This window comes from Lampetra planeri, chromosome 74 (assembly GCF_965212315.1).
Source record: "Lampetra planeri chromosome 74, kcLamPlan1.2.h2, whole genome shotgun sequence".
In the NCBI taxonomy this organism is placed as follows: domain Eukaryota; kingdom Metazoa; phylum Chordata; class Hyperoartia; order Petromyzontiformes; family Petromyzontidae; genus Lampetra; species Lampetra planeri.
The window spans coordinates 1,123,408-1,141,822 of NC_136179.1; the positions used below are offsets into that span (position 1 = coordinate 1,123,408).

The following is an 18,415-nucleotide window of genomic DNA, read 5'->3' on the forward strand; positions in this document are numbered from 1 at the left end:
TTATTTTTATTATTTCCCTTCTACGTGACTTTACCGAAAGAACCAAGAAGATCTTAAAGTGACCATGTGACTTAAGTGCAAACAGAAAATCCAGGAAAAGACAGCAAAATATTCCAGAAAAAAGCACCGCACACCAACGCTGCGTGCAAAAATCCCAGTGGGATGCAAGTCAAACAACAACAACCACAAGACAACTTATATTAAGGCCATCAGTCTAACTCCATACTCCAACAAACAAACATGGCCAAACCAAAAAACGTTTTCGAAATCACCAAAATAAAGCCATAAAAGTAATGAAACAGTGATCATAGGAACTGTGACCGAATTTTCACAATAAACAACATGTGCCACCAAACCCTGCAGCCATCACAGCTGGCTGCATGAGTCACTCCACAACAGCGCACTCAGCCCCAGGTACGGCACTCACGGCGTCTCGGGCTGCACTGTTCGGCAGCGCTGCGCGTGGCTGCTCCACACTCCCACGATGGATGAGGCCTTGTGGCTCCACTCCCTTTCTCCTATTTCGTTGCCCCTATTATAGGCGGTACATTTGCACAATCGGGCTTCCCCACTCATCGGCATTCATCTTTAGTGGCTGATATTCGTTTCTGTATTTTAATGCAGCGTGCCAAAATCTCACTCGAATGTTTCGTTTTTGGTCGCGAAAGCCGACGGTGTTAAATCTGCGAGCCACCGCGGGTGAAAGGCAGTGACGTGCGGTCAGGGGAGGCAGGGGGAGGCAGAGCCTCACCTGCCATACTCCAATGAAATTAGCTGTTACGAAAAGTAAAAAATAATCAAATAAAATGTTTTATTTCCCCCCCCCCCCACTGATCTGTGTTATAAATGTAATTTCTGTACGATTCTAATTATTTATAGTCAAAATCGCCAGATTTGCGGAGCTCCGCTGCAAATACAGGGAGAGAAGAGAGACGAGAGGTGAGGCAGCGACGAGCTCAGCCTCCCCTCTGATTGCGCAACCCCTCAGTAACTGGATGGAGCGCGGGCAATAAGCGCGTGCCCGCTACTATCTCTTTGTCATGATTGGAATCGTACAGGGATGACATCTATAGCACAGATCAGTGAAAAAAATCAGAAATGTTTTATTTATTTATTTTTTCGTAACAGCGATTTTCATTGGAGTATGGCAGGTGAGGCACTGCCTCCCCCTGCCTCCCCTGACCGCACGTTCTTGGCTCAAGGGTAAAAGCAGGGCTCGGTGACCTGCGGCTCCAGAGCTGCATGCGTCTGAATGTTCTTTTTGCCAGGACACGTCTCGTCTCGTTCGTTGGTTTTCGTTCTCTTCGCAACAATTTTTTCCCCGCGATTCGCAACGCCCCCGTCAAACAATCTTGTGGCGGTGGTGGTGGTGGCGGGAGGGTGACACAGCGGGGAGGATGACACAGCGGGGAGGGTGACAAAGCGGGGAGAGTTTGACCCCGACTCGGCTAGCCGTGCGTGACGTCACCGCGCACGGTGTTTTCCGTGCGTGGTGACGTCACGCGATTTGCGCATTGACGTCATCCCGCTAGTCTTACGCTCTGACGTCACCGGGCAGCGTGGGGCCGATCCGCGCATGGCGACGTCACGCGCGTTGTACGCGCAGACGTCATCGCGCTCTGGCTCCTTCGCCAGCGATGACGTCACCGCGAGATTAATGGTGACGTCAACGCGCAAGCGACACTTCCGTTGGCGAGGCAGCATCGTGCGGGGGTCGTGACGTCACCGCGCACGGGCTCCCCCGGTTCCGCGGCGACGTCACGAGCGCGAGCGCGGAACGGTGAAGTCAGCGCGTACGACTAGCGTGATGACGTCACGGAAGAAGCGCGAGCGCGGAACGGTGACGTCAGCGCGTACGACTAGCGTGCGGACGTCATCTCGCACTGCCTCTTCCGTGCGCGTTGACGTCAGCGCGCGCTGAGTAATGGTGGCTGCGTGAAGGCCGCAACATCATCAGCAACATCATCATTATTAGCAACTACAACATCATCATCAGCGACAATATTATTATCAACAACATCATCAACATCAGCAACAACATCATCAACAACAGCAACATCAAGAACGCCATCACCACCATCATCACCACCATCATCATCACCATCACCACCACATCACTACCATCACGATGATCGTGACGCTGAAGACGCTCCAGCAGCAGACATTCCGTGTGGAGATCGAGGGGACGAGAACGGTGAGAGGATGGCATCGCTACATCCATCAACATCATTACCAACATCACCACCACCACCACCATCATAAACAACATCAATACCTACATCTTCAACACCATTAACATTATCACCATCAACACCATCACTGCCATCGCCATCATTATCTACATCACTACCATCACCTCCATCATCACCTACATCACCAACATCGTCAACACCATTACTACATACTGTACATAATCGCTATCACCAACATCACTACCTACAACAACACCTACACCATCACTACCCTCAACACCATCAACATCACCACCATCACCTTCACTACCATGACCTACATCATCATTACTACCATCATCAACACCTACATCATCACCATCAACATCACTACCATCTACATCATCAACATCACCAACATCATCACTGTCACCATTAACATCATCAACACCATCAACACCTACATCATCACCATCAACATCACTACCATCAACATCATCAACACCTACATCATCACCATCAACATCACTACCATCAACATCATCACCATCACTACCTACATCGACAGCATCACAAACACCACCATCACCTACATCAACACTAACACCATCACCACCATCATCACCTACATCATCACCTACATCATCATCATGACCATCACCTTCATCACAAACACCAACACCATCACCACCTACATCATCAACATCATCACCACCATCAATATCATCACCACCACTAACATCAATATCATCACTAGCAGCATAAACATTATCAGCAATAACATCGCCACCACTTACATCAACAGCACCACTAACATCAACATCACTATTGATGTAACTAACATAACTACGATCAGGATCACCATCAATACCATCACCAACAACATCAACAGCATCAACATAGTTCGAATCACGTGCGCAGTAATCATGCCTAACATCATCAGCCAAATATAGACACAGACACTCACACACTGACACAGATACTCACGCAGATACTCACACACAGACACTCTCACAGACACTCACACACTGACACAGATACTCATAGATACTCACACACAGACACTCACACACTGACACAGATACTCACACACTGACACTCACACACTGACACTCACTCACACAGACACTCACTGACACTCTCACAGACACTCGCACACTGACACAGACACTCACACACTGACACTCACTCCCACAGATACTCACACACAAACACTCACACACTGACACTCACTCTCACAGACACTCACACACTCACACACAGACACTCACACAAAGACACTCACTCACACACAGACACTCAAACACAGACACTCACACACTGACACCGATACTCATACAGATGCTCACACACAGACACTCACACACTGACACTCTCAGACACACACACTGACACAGATACTCACACAGACACTCACACACTGACACTAACACACTCAAACACAGACACTCACACACTGACACTCACACACTGATACTCACTCTCACAGACACTCACACACAGACACACACCCTCACAGACACTCACACAGACACTCACTCACACACAGACACTCACACACTTACACAGATACTCATACAGATACTCACACACAGACACTCACACACTGACACTCTCACAGACACTCACACACTGACACTCACTCTCACAGACACTCACACACAGACACACACTCACAGACACTCACACAGACACTCACGCACTCACAGACACTCACACACTGACACAGATACTCACACAGACACTCAGACAACCGCCATTCGCCACTAAGTGGCGGTGACGTCACCACGACGCTTGTGCCAGGCCATGTGCACCTTGAGGCCACGTTAAGTGTCGAACGCCCGCTGGCAGGAGGTCACGGGGCAGACCCAGGTGCCACGGGTCGACTGACTGAGATGACTTGCTGATGCACCACCAGTGCCCCCTACTGTGCCAACTTGCTGTGCTTTAGCCACCCGGCGCTCCGCTCGTTGCTGTGAGCGTCGCTCCTCCGCCCTCCGTTGTTGTTGGAGGGCGACTGCCTCCAACTGCCCAGTAGCGTCCTTCACGAGCCTCCTCCACTGAGGCCGATCTTGACACCGCTGGTACCAGTCATCGGCAAGTCCACTCAGCTCCACATCCTCCTGTACCACATCACTCCATCTCTTCTCTAGCCCGTGCCGCGCCCGTTTAGCCCCCTCGATCCGGCCGAACAAAAGCTGTTTAGGCATGCGGTGGCTGGGCATGCGGGCTACATGACCCAGCCAACGCAGCCTTGCCTGCCGGAGGAGCTCACTGATGGGACTTTGCCCAGATCTTTCAAGGACTTGTGAGCTCCTCACACAATCCAGCCTGGTTAAACCCAGGATGGATCGTAGGCAGGCCAGCCTAAATGTTTCCAACCGGCGAAGATGCTCCACTAGGGGGGTCCACGTTTCGCAAGCGTAGAGAAGGGAGGGAATGACCGTGGCCGAGAAGACCTGAAGCTTCGTGCGGAGCGACAGACCAGGTAGCTTCCACACAGCGTTACGCAACCGATGAAAAGATATTGCCGCTCGACTGATTCGGAGTGAGACCTCTGCTGATAAACTGGAGCCGGTCATAAGCACACTGCCCAGGTATGGGAAACTCTCCACTCTCTCCACAACTGCCCCATCACCGATTGGGAGTTGTGGGGGTGGAGTGCCCGATGGTACAAAATACCCAGGCAGGTGCTTAGTTTTGGTGGGGCTGATGGTAAGGCCCCACCTCTTAGTGGCACACTCCAGTCTCAGCAGCAGCGTCTCCAACTCCTCTTCTGAATGAGCAGCTATTACCAAATCATCGGCATACATAACGTGGTTGACCAATAGGGAGCCATCCCTTGATCGCACCCGGGCGTCGATCAGCCTCCCATTATATCTGTACCAAATGGTAATTCCCCCGGTACAGCTATTGAAGGCTTCACGAACTACGCAGTCGAAATAGATGTTAAATAATGTGGGAGCCAGAGGACATCCCTGTCGCACCCCAAGGTGTACAGGGAAAGGCTCCGACTCCCGGCCACGTAGTTTTACCCGGGCCCGCTCACCATCATGAAGGTCCTTAATGATCGTGAGCAGAGGGTCAGGGACTCCGAAAGCACGAAGAACAACCCAGAGCCCAGTCCTACTGATGGTATCATAGGCCTTGACCAGGTCAATAAAGCAGAGATGTAGGTCTTTTTGGAATTCCCTACACCTCTGTTGTAGCAGACGGACAGAAAATATGGCATCTGTGCAGGACCGCCCTTTCCTGAAGCCGCATTGGGGCTCCGCAATCCTCTCCTCAGCGTGCCTAGCAAGGCGATGTTGAATAATCCTTACCAGGACCTTACCCGGCACACTGAGGAGTGAGATGCCCCTGTAGTTGTTACAGTCGGTACGGTCCCCCTTCTTAAAGAGGGGGACCACCAGGGCATCCTTCCAGTCCTGCGGAACCCGTCCAGTGGTCCAGACTGTTGTTATGATGTCATATAGGGCAGTCTGTGCACAAACGCCACCCTCCCTCAGCATTTCGCTTGGGAGATCATCTCTGCCCGGTGCCTTCCCTGGTCTCAGACTCCGGATCGCCCTCAGTACTTCCTCAACAGCTGGTACCTCAGCCAGCCACTCACAGGGGGTGACCTCTTCCAATATTTGAGGCACCGCAGCCTCAGAAGGGTTATCCCCACTTTGTGCCATGATGTTTTCCTGGCTGAGAGATTTTCCCTCCCCCAGGACCTCACAGAAATGCTCAGCAAATCTGCAAACCTGTTCCTGGGGGTCGGAGATTGGATCACCGTTTTTTCCTCTAATGATGGTAATAGGTGTGGCGCTGCAGGTTATTTTTTTGATGGAGTTAAATAGTGATTTGTGATCGCGGGCCACTGAGGCAGACTCCATCTCCTCAGCAACCCGCGACCACCACCCATCCTTACAGCGCCTTACGGCTCTCCGAACCTCCGAGCGAAGGCTGCGGTAAACCTCCTCATTCTCTGACGTGGGATGCTGTAGGCTATGAGAGTGGGCCTGTCGCTTTTTCTCAATTAACCTGAACACCTCCTCCGTCAGCCAGGGTTTCTGGGGAGGTCTGGACCGCGTACCCAAAGCAGCCATTGCAGCTGCATGAGTCACAGTCTTAAACCTCGCCCATTTACCCTCGACATCAGGTGGAGTGGGGGACGATGCCAACCCCAGCTGCAAGCAATGATGAAATTCTCGCTTGTAACTTTCATCAGCTAGCTGAGACCAGGCCACTTTTGGTTGGAATGGGGTCCTGGGTGTACACCCACCACCGGAGTGGAAAAATGGCAGGCGCATCTTACAGATGACTAGTCGATGGTCAGAGGGCAGATCAGCTCCACGGTAGGTCCTGGTGTCAAGGACATGGGCTCGCATCCGCTGGTCCGTCACTATGTAGTCCAGCAGATGTTCTTGCTTGGACCCGGCATGCATCCATGATGTTGTGTGGATGCGCCGATGCCGGAAGAGCGTGTTGGTAATTACAAGCCCATGGGCTGCACAAAAATCTAGCAGCCTCCTACCGTTGTTATTGAGCTGATCTGGCCCATGCCTTCCAATCACTCCAGACCAGGTGCCAGCATCATGACCAACTCGGGCATTGAAGTCACCCAACAAGATGACTCTGTCCCGAGTGGCCACTTTAGCCAGCACCTGTGACAGGAGGTCATAGAAAGCGTCTGACTCATCGGCTTTGCCTGCATCCCTCCACGGATGTTCGTCTTCGGTGGGGGCATAAGTAACCACGACCACCACTCCTCGCCTCTGGTTGATGGGAAGGCGAGCCCAAAGTATCCTGGGGCTTACAGCTTCCCACACCTCACCGCCACGCTCCCACGCCCCCTTCATTCTTTTGTTCAGAAGAAGAGCCACACCCTGTTGTTTGGCAGTCTCCTGCCCCGAGTAGAGGACTGTCCACCCCTCATGGTGGCAGGAGCCAGAACCGGTCCACCGGACCTCCTGAATGTACACACACACAGAGACCCACATCCTCACCACTGCTCACCGTGCCCCTCCCCCAGGTGCGGGAGCTCAAGGTGAGGATTGAGGAGGAGCGAGGCAGTGAGGCCTTCCCAGCCGACTCCCAGAAGCTCATCTACGCCGGTACTACCTACTCACCTACCTACTCATCTACCTACTCACATACCTACTCACCTGCTCACCTACCTACTCACCTACCTACTCACCTCACCTACCTACTCACCTAGCTACTCACCTGCTCACTTACTTGGTCACCTACCTACTCACCTACCTACTCACCTACCTACTCACCTACCTACTCACCTACCTACTCAACTACCTACTCGCCTACCTACTCACCTGCTCACATAATTGCTCACCTACTGACCTCCCTATTCACTTACTCACCTATTCACCTACTAACCTCCCTATTCATCTACTCAGCTACCTATTCACCTACTTACTACCTTCTGCCTACTCACCTACATCCGTACTCACCCACTCGCTTACCCACTCGCTTACCCACTCACTTATCTACTCACCTCCCTCTGCACCTACGCACCAACCCACCCACTCACCTACCCACTCGCCTGTTCCCCCCTATTCGCCTCTAGCAGGCTGTTAGTGGCAGGTTCTGTAGTGAGACGCTGGCGGTGAGACACCGGCTCGTACCCCTGACGTGTGCTGTCTGTCTCTCTCTGTGTGTGACCCCAGGTAAGATTCTGAGCGATGAGTCTGCAGTCTGTGACTACAATATTGACGAGAAGAGCTTCGTGGTCGTCATGGTAACCAAGGTGAGATACCCATAGAAACCGGGGTGAGGTACCCATAGCAACTTGGAATGTGGGCCCATTAGCAACCGGGGTGTGGTACCCATAGCAACTGGGGTGAGATACCCATAGCAACCGGGGTGAGGTACCCATAGCAACCAGAATTTGGTCCCATTAGCAACTGGGGTGAGGCACCCATAGCAACCGAGGTGAGATACCCATAGCAACTTGAATGTGGGCCCATTAGCAACCTGGGTGTGGTACCCATAGCAACTGGGATGAGATACCCATAGCAATTGGGGTGAGGTACCCATAGCAACCAGAATGTGGTCCCATTAGCAACTGGGGTGAGGCACCCATAGCAACCGAGGTGAGATACCCATAGCAACCTAGGTGAGATACCCATTGCAACTTGAATGTGGGCCCATTAGCAACCGGGGTGTGGTCCTCATAGCAACCGGGGTGAGGCACCCATAGCAACCGGGGTGAGGTATGGCTAGAAGGTGTCCATGGTGATGTTGACCGTGATGTTGATATTGATGGTGATGGTCATGTTGATGTTGATGGTGGTGATGATGATGTTGATGTCTCCTATTCCCCCTCCCTCCCTTCTCCCCCCCTCTCCTCCCCCCTCAGCCCAAGCCAGCCCCTCCCCCCATCCCCCCGGCCCCCACCGAAGCCCCTCCCCCCATCCCCCCAGCCCCGGCAACCACCCCGGCAACCACCCCCCCGGCCACGCCCACCCCTGGGCCGGCCACGCCCACCACGCCCATACAAGGGCAGGCCACGCCTACCCCGGCCACACCCACCCCCACCCCAGCCATACCCCCCGCTACCCTCGAAGAAAAAGAGGCAGGGCCCGAAGTGGTGGAGGCCACGCCCACGGGGGAGGGGCCTGGGGTGGGGGAGGCCACGCCCCCAGGGGAGGAGGCCACGCCCCCAGGGGAGGAGGAGCAGGAGGTGGCTGGGAGGTGAGAGCTCATTACTATTCATGTGGGCGTGGTCAAGCTTCATTTATATTCATGAGGGTTTGGCGTGGTCAATTGTTATTCATATTCGTGAGGGTGGGAGTGTTGATGGTGATGTTTTTGGCGGTGATGTTGATGGTGATGTTGATGGTGATGTTTATGGTGGTGATGGTGATGTTGATGGTGATGTTTATGGTGATGTTGATGGTGATGTCGATGGTGATGTCGATGGTGATGTCGATGGTGATGTCGATGGTGATGTCGATGGTGATGTCGATGGTGATGTCGATGGTGATGTCGATGGTGATGTCGATGGTGATGTCGATGGTGATGTCGATGGTGATAGCGATCGTGTTTTTGATGGTAATGTTGTTAATGGTGATAGCGATTGTGATGTTGATGGTGATGTTGATGTTGCAGTGATATTGGAAATCAAAACCTGGCAAAGGAGGCTGCATCGGCTCTGGGTAAAATTAATAACACCACCATCATCAACATCACCACCATCATCACCACCACCATCAGCACCACCATCAACATCACCATCAACACCACCATCAACACCACCACCACCACCACCATCAACATCACCATCACCACCAACATCACCATCACCACCACCATCATCAAAATCACCATCAACGTCACCATCAACAACACCATCATCACCAACATCACCACCATGATCATCATCACCACCACCATCACTACTGTCTGTGTGTGTCTCTGGCTCTGTGAGTGTCTCTGTGCATTTCTTTGTGTGTCTCTGTGTGTTTGTGGCTCTAAGTGTCTCTGTGTGTTTGTGTCTCTGTCTGTCTGTGTGTGTCTCTGTATATCTGTGTGTCTGTCTCTGTGTATCTCTGTCTGTGTGTCTCTGTGTGTATGTGTGTCTCTGTGAGTGTCTCTGTGTGTCTGTGTGTGGCTCTGTAAGTGTCTCTGTGTGTCTCTGTGTGTCTGTGTGTCTCTGTGAATATATCTGTGTGTCTGTGTCCTTGTGGCTCTGTAAGTGTATCTGTGTGTCTCTGTGGCTATGTGAGTGTTTCTGTGTATCGCTTTGTGTCCGTGAGTGTCTCTGTGGCTTTGCGAGTGTCTCTGTGGGTCTGTGAGTGTCTCGGTGGGTCTCTGTGTCTGAGTGTATGTGTGTCTCTGTGGCTCTGTGAGTATCTGTGGCTCTGTGAGTATCGCTGTGTATCTCTATGTGTCTCTGTGTGTCTCTGTGAGTGTATGTGTGTGTCTGTGTGTCTCTGTGGCTCTGTGAGTGTCTATGTGTGTCTCTGTGTGTGTCTCTGGCTCTGTGAGTGTCTCTGTGTGTGTCTCTGTGTGTGTCTCTGGCTCTGTGAGTGTCTCTGTATCTCTGTGTGTCTCTGTGGCTCTGTGAGTGTCTCTGTGTGTCTGTGTATGTCTCGGCGAGTGTCTGCATGTCTCCGTGTGTCTCGATGTGTCTACATTTGTCTCTCTGTCTCTGCGAGTGTCTGTGTGCCTCCATGTGGCTCTGTGTGGCTCCGTGTGTCCCTGTGTGTCTCTGTGCATCTCTGTAAGTGTCTCTGTTTCTCTTTGCGAGTGTCTCTGTGTGTGTCTCTGTGTGTCTCAGTGACTGGCCAGGCCTATGAACAGATGGTACAAGAGATGGTGTCTATGGGATATGAAAGATCCAAAGTCGTGTCTGCTCTGAGGGCAAGCTACAACAACCCAGACAGAGCGGTGGAATACCTGCTTACGGTACTCACTCGCTCATAGACTCACTCACTCATCGACTCACTCATACACTCACTCATAGACTCACTCGCTCATAGACTCATTCATACACTCACTCGCTCATAGACTCACTCACTCATAGACTCACTCACTCATAGACTCACTCGCTCATAGACTCACTCATAGACTCACTCGCTCATAGACTCACTCATAGACTCACTCGCTCATAGACTCACTCATACACTCACTCGCTCATAGACTCACTCATAGACTCACTCACTCATAGACTCACTCATCGACTCGCTCATACACTCACTCGCTCATAGACTCACTCATAGACTCACTCGCTCATAGACTCACTCATAGACTCACTCATAGACTCACTCACTCATAGACTCATACACTCACTCGCTCATAGACTCACTCATAGACTCACTCACTCATAGATTCACTCACTCATAGACTCACTCATACACTCACTCACTCATAGACTCACTCATACACTCACTCACTCATAGACTCACTCACTCACAGACTCACTCGCTCATAGACTCACTCGCTCATAGACTCACTCATAGACTCACTCATAGACTCACTCACTCATAGAATCACTCATAGACTCACTCATAGACTCACTCACTCATAGAATCACTCACTCGCTGAGCTTCCTGTCTCTCCCTGAGTCTCCCCGTCTCTCCCCGAGTCTCCCCGCATCTCCCTAAGTCTCTCTGCGTCTCCCTGTGTCTCCTAATGTCTCCCCAAGACTCCCCGTGACTCCCTGATTCTCCTCGCGTCCGCAGGGCATCCCAGGTTCTTCGGGATCAGCTCCGGAATCCGTTCATGCTGTGGCTCCGTCTCTTACCGTGGATGTCCCCACGGATCCCACCACCACCTCCTCCACCTCCACTGCCACCACGACCACCTCCTCCTCAACCACCTCCTCACCTCCCTCAACCACCACCACCACCACCTCCTCAACCTCAACGCCTGCAGCAGCAGCAGCAGCTTCACAGCCTTTACCCCAGCGGAGACAGAACACAGGTGATGGTGGTGTTAATGTTGATGGTGTTGATAGTGGTGATGGTGGTGGTGATGTGTGTTTGGTGTCTTTGTGTGAGTGGTACAGGCAGTGTGTGTTTGTCCTTGACCCTCTGCTCACGATCATTCAAGATGGTAAGCAGACCCGGATTAAACTACGTGGCCGGGAGTCGGAGCCATTCCCTTTACACCTTGGGGTGCGACAGGGATGTCCTATTTTGACCACGTAGTTCGTCAAGCCTTCAATAGCTGTATCGGAGGAATTTCCATTTGGTACAGATACAATGGGAGGCTGATCGATGCCCGGGTGCGGTCAAGGGATGGCTCCCTATTGCTCAACCATGGTATGTATGCCGATGATCTGGTGATTGCTGCTCACTCAGAGCAGGAGTTGGAGGCCATTGCTGCTGAACCTGGAGCTTGCCACCAAAAGGTGGGGCCTTACCATCAGCCCCACCAAAACTAAGCACCTGCCTGGGTATTTTGTACCATCGGACACTCCATCCCATAACTCCCAATCGGTGATGGGGCAGTTGTGGAGAGAGTGGAGAGTTTCCCATACCTTGGCAGAGTGCTCATGACTGGCTCCGGTTTAACAGCAGAGGTCTCACTCCGAATCAGTCGAGCGGCATCTTTTCATCGGTCGCGCAACGCTGTGTGCAAGCTACCTGGTCTATCGCTCCGCATGAAGCTTCAGGTCTTCTCGGCCACGGTCATTCCCTCCCTTCTCTACGCTTGCGAAACGTGGACCCCCCTAATGGAACATCTTCGCCGGTTAGAAACATTTAGGCTGGTCTGCCTATGATCCATCCTGGGTTTGGCTCAAAAATCCTTGAAAGATCTGGGCAAAGTCCCATCGCTGAGCTCCTCCGGCAGGCAAGGCTGCGTTGGCTGGGTCACGTAGCCCACATGCCCAGCCACCGCATGCCTAAACAGCTTTTGTCGGCCGGATCGAGGGGGCTAAACGGGCGCGGCACGGGCTAGAGAAGAGATGGAGTGATGTGGTACAGGAGGACGTGGAGCTGAGTGGACTTGCCGATGGCTGGTACCAGCGGTGTCAAGATCGGCCTCTGGAGGAGGCTCGTGAAGGACGCTACTGGGCAGTTGGAGGCAGTTGCCCTCCAACAACAACGGAGGGCGGAGGAGCGACGCTCACAACAACGAGCGGAGCGCCGGGTGACTAAAGCACAACAAGTTGGCACAGTAGGGGGCACAGGTGGTGCATCAGCCAGTCGTCTCAGTCAGTCGACCTGTGGCATCTGGGTCTGCCCCGTGACCTCCTGCCAGCGGGCGTTCGACACTTCACGTGGCCTCAAGGTGCACATGGCCTGGCACAAGCGTCGTGGTGACGTCAACGCCACTTAGTGGCGAATGGCGGTTGTTGGGTGTGTTACACGCTGTGTGTGGTACAGGCTCTATGTAGGGAATTCCAACAGGACCTACATCTCTACTTTATTGACCTGGTCAAGGCTTATGATACCATCAGTAGATCTGGGCTCTGGGTTCTTCGTTCTTTCTGAGTCCCTGACTCTGCTCACAATCATTAAGAACCCTCATGATGGTAGGCAGGGCTGGGTAAAATTACGTGACCGGGAGTCGTAGTCATTTCCTGTTCACCTTTGGGTGTGACAGGGATGTCCTCTGGCTCCCACATTATTTAACATCTATTTTAACCACATTCGTTAAGCCTTCTATGTCTGTACCAGAGAAATTTCCATCTGGTACAGGTACAATCGGAGGCTGATCGATGCCCAGGTGCGGTCAAGGGATTGCTCCCTATTGGTCAGCCTCGCTGATTGTATGCTGATTATCTTGTGATTGCTGCATTGGAGGCTCTGCTGCTGATCCTGGAGCGTGCCACTAAGAGGCATTCCTACAATCCATTCTGGGTTTAACCAGGCTGGATTGTGTGAGGAGCCCACAAATCCTTGAAATATCTGGACACATTCCCATCATTCAGCTGCTCCGGCAGGCAAGGCTGCGTTGGCTGGGTCATGTAGCCCGCATGCCCAGCCACCGCATGCCCAAGCAGCTTTTGTTCGGCCGGATCGAGGGGGCTAAACGTGCACGGAACGGGCTAGAGAAGAGATGGAGTGATGTGGTACAGGAGGACGTGGAGCTGAGTGGACTTGCCGACGACTGGTACCAGCGGTGTCAAGATCGGCCTCTGTGGAGGAGGCTGGTGAAGGATGCTACTGGGCAGTGGGAGGCAGTCGCCCTTCAGCAACATCGGAGGGCAGATGAGCGACGCTCACAATAACGAGCAGAGCGCCGGGCGGCTAAAACACAGCAAGTTGGCACAGTAGGGAGCACAGCTGATGCATCTACCAGTCAGCTCACTCAGTCAACCCATGGCACCTGCAGCGTCTGTCCCGTGATCTCCTGTTACACTTCACGTGATGGTGATGATATCACCATCACTTAGTGGCGAATGGCGGGTATTGGTTGTGGTGGTGATGATAGTGGTGGTGTTGGTGATATTGATGTTGATGGTGGTGATGTTGAAGGTGGTGGTGATGGTGGTGTTGACAGTGATGGTGGTGGTGTTGGTGGTGATGTTGATTTTGGTGGTGGTCATGGTGTCCCACTACAGCCGCATCGAATCCTCTGGAGTTCCTGCGCTCCCAGCCCCAGTTTCAGCAGATGAGGGTGGTTCTGCAGCAGAATCCCTCCCTGCTCCCCGCTCTGCTGCAGCAGCTGGGACGGGAAAATCCCCAACTCCTGCAGGTACCCTGCCCCAGTCTCCCCGCATCTCTCCGTGTCTCCCCGCACCTCCTCACGTCGCCCCGCGTTTCCCCGAGTTTTCCCGAGTTTTCCCGAGTTTTCCCGTGTCTCCCCGTGTCTCCCCGAGTTTCCCCGTGTCTCCCTGCACCTCTCCGCCATAAAGGAGGAGGCTCTAGCTCTGTTGCATGCAAATCAGTTACAATGGCAATGCGTAGATCATCATCATTTATCTTCTATAGACATACGCTAAGAGACTTTTTTCTGTAACGCTCTGCCCTCTAATTGGCTGGTTGGTCGTGGTGACGTCAAGCGCTGCAACCAATCGGCGCTTTCGATGGGTCTCCTTAACGCAATTTTACTGAGCAACCATCGCACAGGCTGGCTGGCTCCTTGCTGAGTGTTCCGTCACGTAGCACACATGACCTGTGAACGCGGCGATACAAACTTATGATAATAAAATAATAGCGAGACGCCCTGTCCGTGCAATAATTAGTAACCCCCGTGCTGAAAATGCGACGTTATTTGCCACGCACCACCATCATCACTCATTACGAGCAGTCCCCACCTTACGAGCCGGTTCTGTTCCCGAGGCCCGTTCATTGGCCCAATGATCGTAAGTGGACAACACCCATTGGGCGAAAGCGCCGCCACTTACGACAACGTGGAGAAAACGCATCCCGTGCAAAAACAAACTGCGCCAATAAACAACTTGCAAACGCCTCCTCACACCGACGGAACGAACCGCCCAACTGCGATCCTGTAATGAGTCCTCACGTCACCGCTGGGACTGCGCATGTGTTGAGGGTGTGTGCACGTGTAGTGAGTCCAACTGAGTCACAGACGTTGGCTTGGGAGCAACACTTTATTTCACCAACTCAACACAACATAACACAACCTACACTTGGGTGTTGAACGCCCATCTAGCCACACTACGGCAGAACTAGACACGGTTCGCTATCCCGGCCCGGACCACGAGCTGGGTCCCGGACCGCGTGGCTGGAGGCTTCTTCAACCCGCCGTGGATCTTCTTCACCAGCGACACGAAGAACCCCGAGCCCCTCACGGGCCCCCCGTTATATCCCCCTGGGCTGGGGCTGGCTCCGCCCCTCGCCCCGCCCACCTTAGAGATCTCTCGAGCTCTTTCCCGAAGGCTCCTGAGAGCTCCTTTAGACCACGTGACCGCCCAGCGGCCCCCGTCCACCGGTGGCCCCCCTCCAATATCATCCGGTGACGTGTCGGCAGGTCAACCGGCGTATCGTGCCCCAATGTAACCTTGGCTGACGCTCCCTCTCGCTCCCTCACCGGGAGCCCGCACCGCACACTGCACGCGGTGCCTCCACGCTGACCAGCGCTCACCCAAGCCCCGCTAGGGCTGGTGGTACCACGCCCAGTAAGCGGGCTGCACGTAATGACAACGCATTATCTGCCGTGGCTTTGTGAGCCCGGCACCACACACAGTGACATTCACAGTCACTACATCTGTGTGTTTGTGATTTGTGTCTTGTGTGTCAGGAGCGGTAGTGCAGCGCTTAGCGCTACCGAGTTCGATTCCTCCTCGCGCCCAACCCCAGTGACGATTATCTTCACTGCTCCTGGGCTTCCCCTAGGTCGACTCAGCCTCAAATGAGTACCTGGTGTGGTGTGTAGTAAACATCGCTACTGGAGAGACAAAGGCATGGTCCTGGCCACCCACCCCCTCATGTGCTGTGCTGGCCTTCATTAGGAGCTGCTCGCTAACAGCGCTCGCCCCGACAGTCTGTTAAGGCGAAACGGGGGATCTTTGTCTGTGTGTGCGCGTGTGACAGTGAGTGTCTATGTGTGTGTGTATGTGTGTGTGTATGTGTGTGTCTGTGTGTGTGTGTATATGTCTTTGAAACAGAGACCCCCTTTGTAAAATCCTCACTGAAGTTCCACGGGTTCCTGCTCGTTATTATGATCATCACAGCGCGTGTTTGCATTGTCCTTGTACTGGACGCCACTCGGCGTAGTTCTCTGGTCTAACTCTCTCCGCTGTCCCCGCCCGTAGCAAATCTCCCAGCACCAGGAACAGTTCATCTCCATGCTGAACTCTCCCAGCGACGGGGGCGGCGGTGATGGCGACGATGGCGACGATGGCGATGATGGCGGTGATGGCGATGGACTGGGAGGTGCGGCGGGGAGTGGAGGCGGTGGAGTGAATTACATCCAAGTCACGCCCCAGGAGAAAGCAGCGATAGAGAGGGTAAGAGACTTGCTGGTGAGACTTGGGGAGACTCGGGGATGGTGATGATGCTGATGATGCTGATGATGATGTTGCATACTTGACCTCTCCCTCTAGCTGCGGTGTAGGTCAGGCTACCTGGGTGAGTAATACCTTTACCTGTGTGGAATGGTGTGGTGTGTGTGGTGTGGTGCGGTGAGCAGCTGAAGGATCTGGGCTTCCCAAAGGGGCTCGTAGTCCAGGCGTACTTCACTCACTCTCTCTCTCCACCCGTGTGGTGTGTGGTGTGGTGTGGTGCGGTGTGTGTGGTGTGGTTGTGTGTGGTATTGTACGGTGTGGTGTGGTGCGGTGTGGTGCGGTGAGCAGCTGAAGGATCTGGGCTTCCCAGAGGGGCTCGTAGTCCAGGCGTACTTCGCCTGTGAGAAGAATGAGAACATGGCCGCCAATTTCCTGCTCCAGCAGCAGGGAGATGGGGATGACTAGGGGGGTGCTTAGGGGGGTGCTGAGGGGGGTGCTGAGAGGGTGCTGAGGGGATAGAGGGTGGGACTCAGGGTGCTAAGGGTACTTATGGGGGACTGGGGGGCGGAGGAGAGAGAGGGGGGGGGGGAGAATTACCCCCTCTAAAGACCCCTACAGAGACCCCTACAGCGACCCCTAAACTCCCCTACAGAGACCCCTACAGAAACCCCTATACTCCCCTACAGAAACCCCTATACTCCCCTACAAGAACCCCTACAGAAACCCCTATACTCCCCTACATAGACCCCTACAGAGACCCCTACAGCGACCCCTACAGAAACCCCTATACTCCCCTACAAGAACCCCTACAGAGACATCTATAGGGGAGCCCTATACTTACTTACAAGGACCCCTAAAGGGACCCCTAAGGACCCCCTAGAGTGATGCCCATGGATGATTTGAGACTCCTAGACCCCTGTAGATCTCCACAGGGACCCCTATGGATAACCCCATCACTGTGGTTACCCTCACTGTGGTTACCATCAACGTGGTTACCATCTCCATGGTTACCATTGACGTGGTTATCATAAGTGTGGTTATGTGTGGGGTCCTTGGATTGTTAATCACCATGACAACCACAACAATAACCACGACAACAAATACCATCACCACAACCACCAAAAACCACAACCACACCAACCACCAAAACTACCGCAGCCGCCACAACAATCACCACAACCACCAAAACCACAAGAACCCACCACCACAACCACGACTACAACCACCCCAACCACAACTACCACCACAACAACTACCACCACAGCCACGAAAACCACCAAAAACACAACCACCACAACCAACAACAACTGACAACCACCACCACAACCATTGATGATGATGGATGTATGAGTAGTAGTGGTTGTGATGGTGGTGATGATAGTGGTAGTAGTGGTGGTTGTAGTTATTGTGGTTGTGATGATGATGATGATAGTAGTGGTTGTGGTAATAGTGGTTGTGGTAGTAGTGGCTGTCACACTGCATGTTGATTCTCGTGGCTGTGAAGTTCAAAACGATTTTAATAAAAATATTCAACCCGTGTCTCCCTGGGTCTCTGTGTATCTCTACGGGCCTATGTGTCTCACGGTGTCATTATGGGTCTGTCTCCCTGTGTCTGTGTGTATGTCTATGGGTTTCTGTGTATCTCTCTGGGTCTCTATGGGCCTATGTGTCTCACGGTGTTTTTATGGGTCTCTGTGTGTCTCACTGTGTCTGTGTGTATCTCTGTGGGTATCTGTGTATCTTCCTATATCTCTGTGCCTCTGTGTTTCCCTGTGTCTCTATGTGTCTCTGTGTAACTCTATGGGTCTCTGTATATCAATCTCTGTATCTCTATTGGACTGTGTGTATCTTTCTTATTGGGTGCAATTGTGAA

The 18,415-nt window shown here is 52.9% G+C and overlaps 1 protein-coding gene across 1 annotated transcript; it reads left to right on the forward strand.

The window, feature by feature from the left end:
- The first annotated feature begins 1,903 nt into the window (after positions 1-1,903).
- On the forward strand, positions 1,904-18,083 carry LOC144737783 (UV excision repair protein RAD23 homolog B-like). Its single transcript, XM_078620647.1, has 10 exons — positions 1,904-2,194; positions 7,192-7,273; positions 7,844-7,923; positions 8,536-8,870; positions 9,288-9,334; positions 10,459-10,586; positions 11,363-11,603; positions 14,194-14,327; positions 16,351-16,545; positions 16,891-18,083. The coding sequence occupies exons 1-10, from the start codon at positions 2,129-2,131 to the stop codon at positions 17,005-17,007; spliced, it is 1,425 nt and encodes a 474-aa protein (XP_078476773.1). The 5' UTR covers positions 1,904-2,128; the 3' UTR covers positions 17,008-18,083.
- The last annotated feature ends 332 nt before the right edge of the window (positions 18,084-18,415 follow it).

What these genes read in the sequence shown, in the direction of transcription:
- LOC144737783 (XM_078620647.1), top strand. Translation starts at nt 2,129, where the DNA reads ATGATCGTGACGCTGAAGACGCTCCAGCAGCAGACATTCCGTGTGGAG. An exon ending in AGATCGAGGGGACGAGAACG is followed by an intron (nt 2,195 to 7,191) that starts GTGAGAGGATGG and finishes CCCCTCCCCCAG; the next exon opens with GTGCGGGAGCTCAAGGTGAG. An exon ending in GAGCAGGAGGTGGCTGGGAG is followed by an intron (nt 8,871 to 9,287) that starts GTGAGAGCTCAT and finishes TTGATGTTGCAG; the next exon opens with TGATATTGGAAATCAAAACC.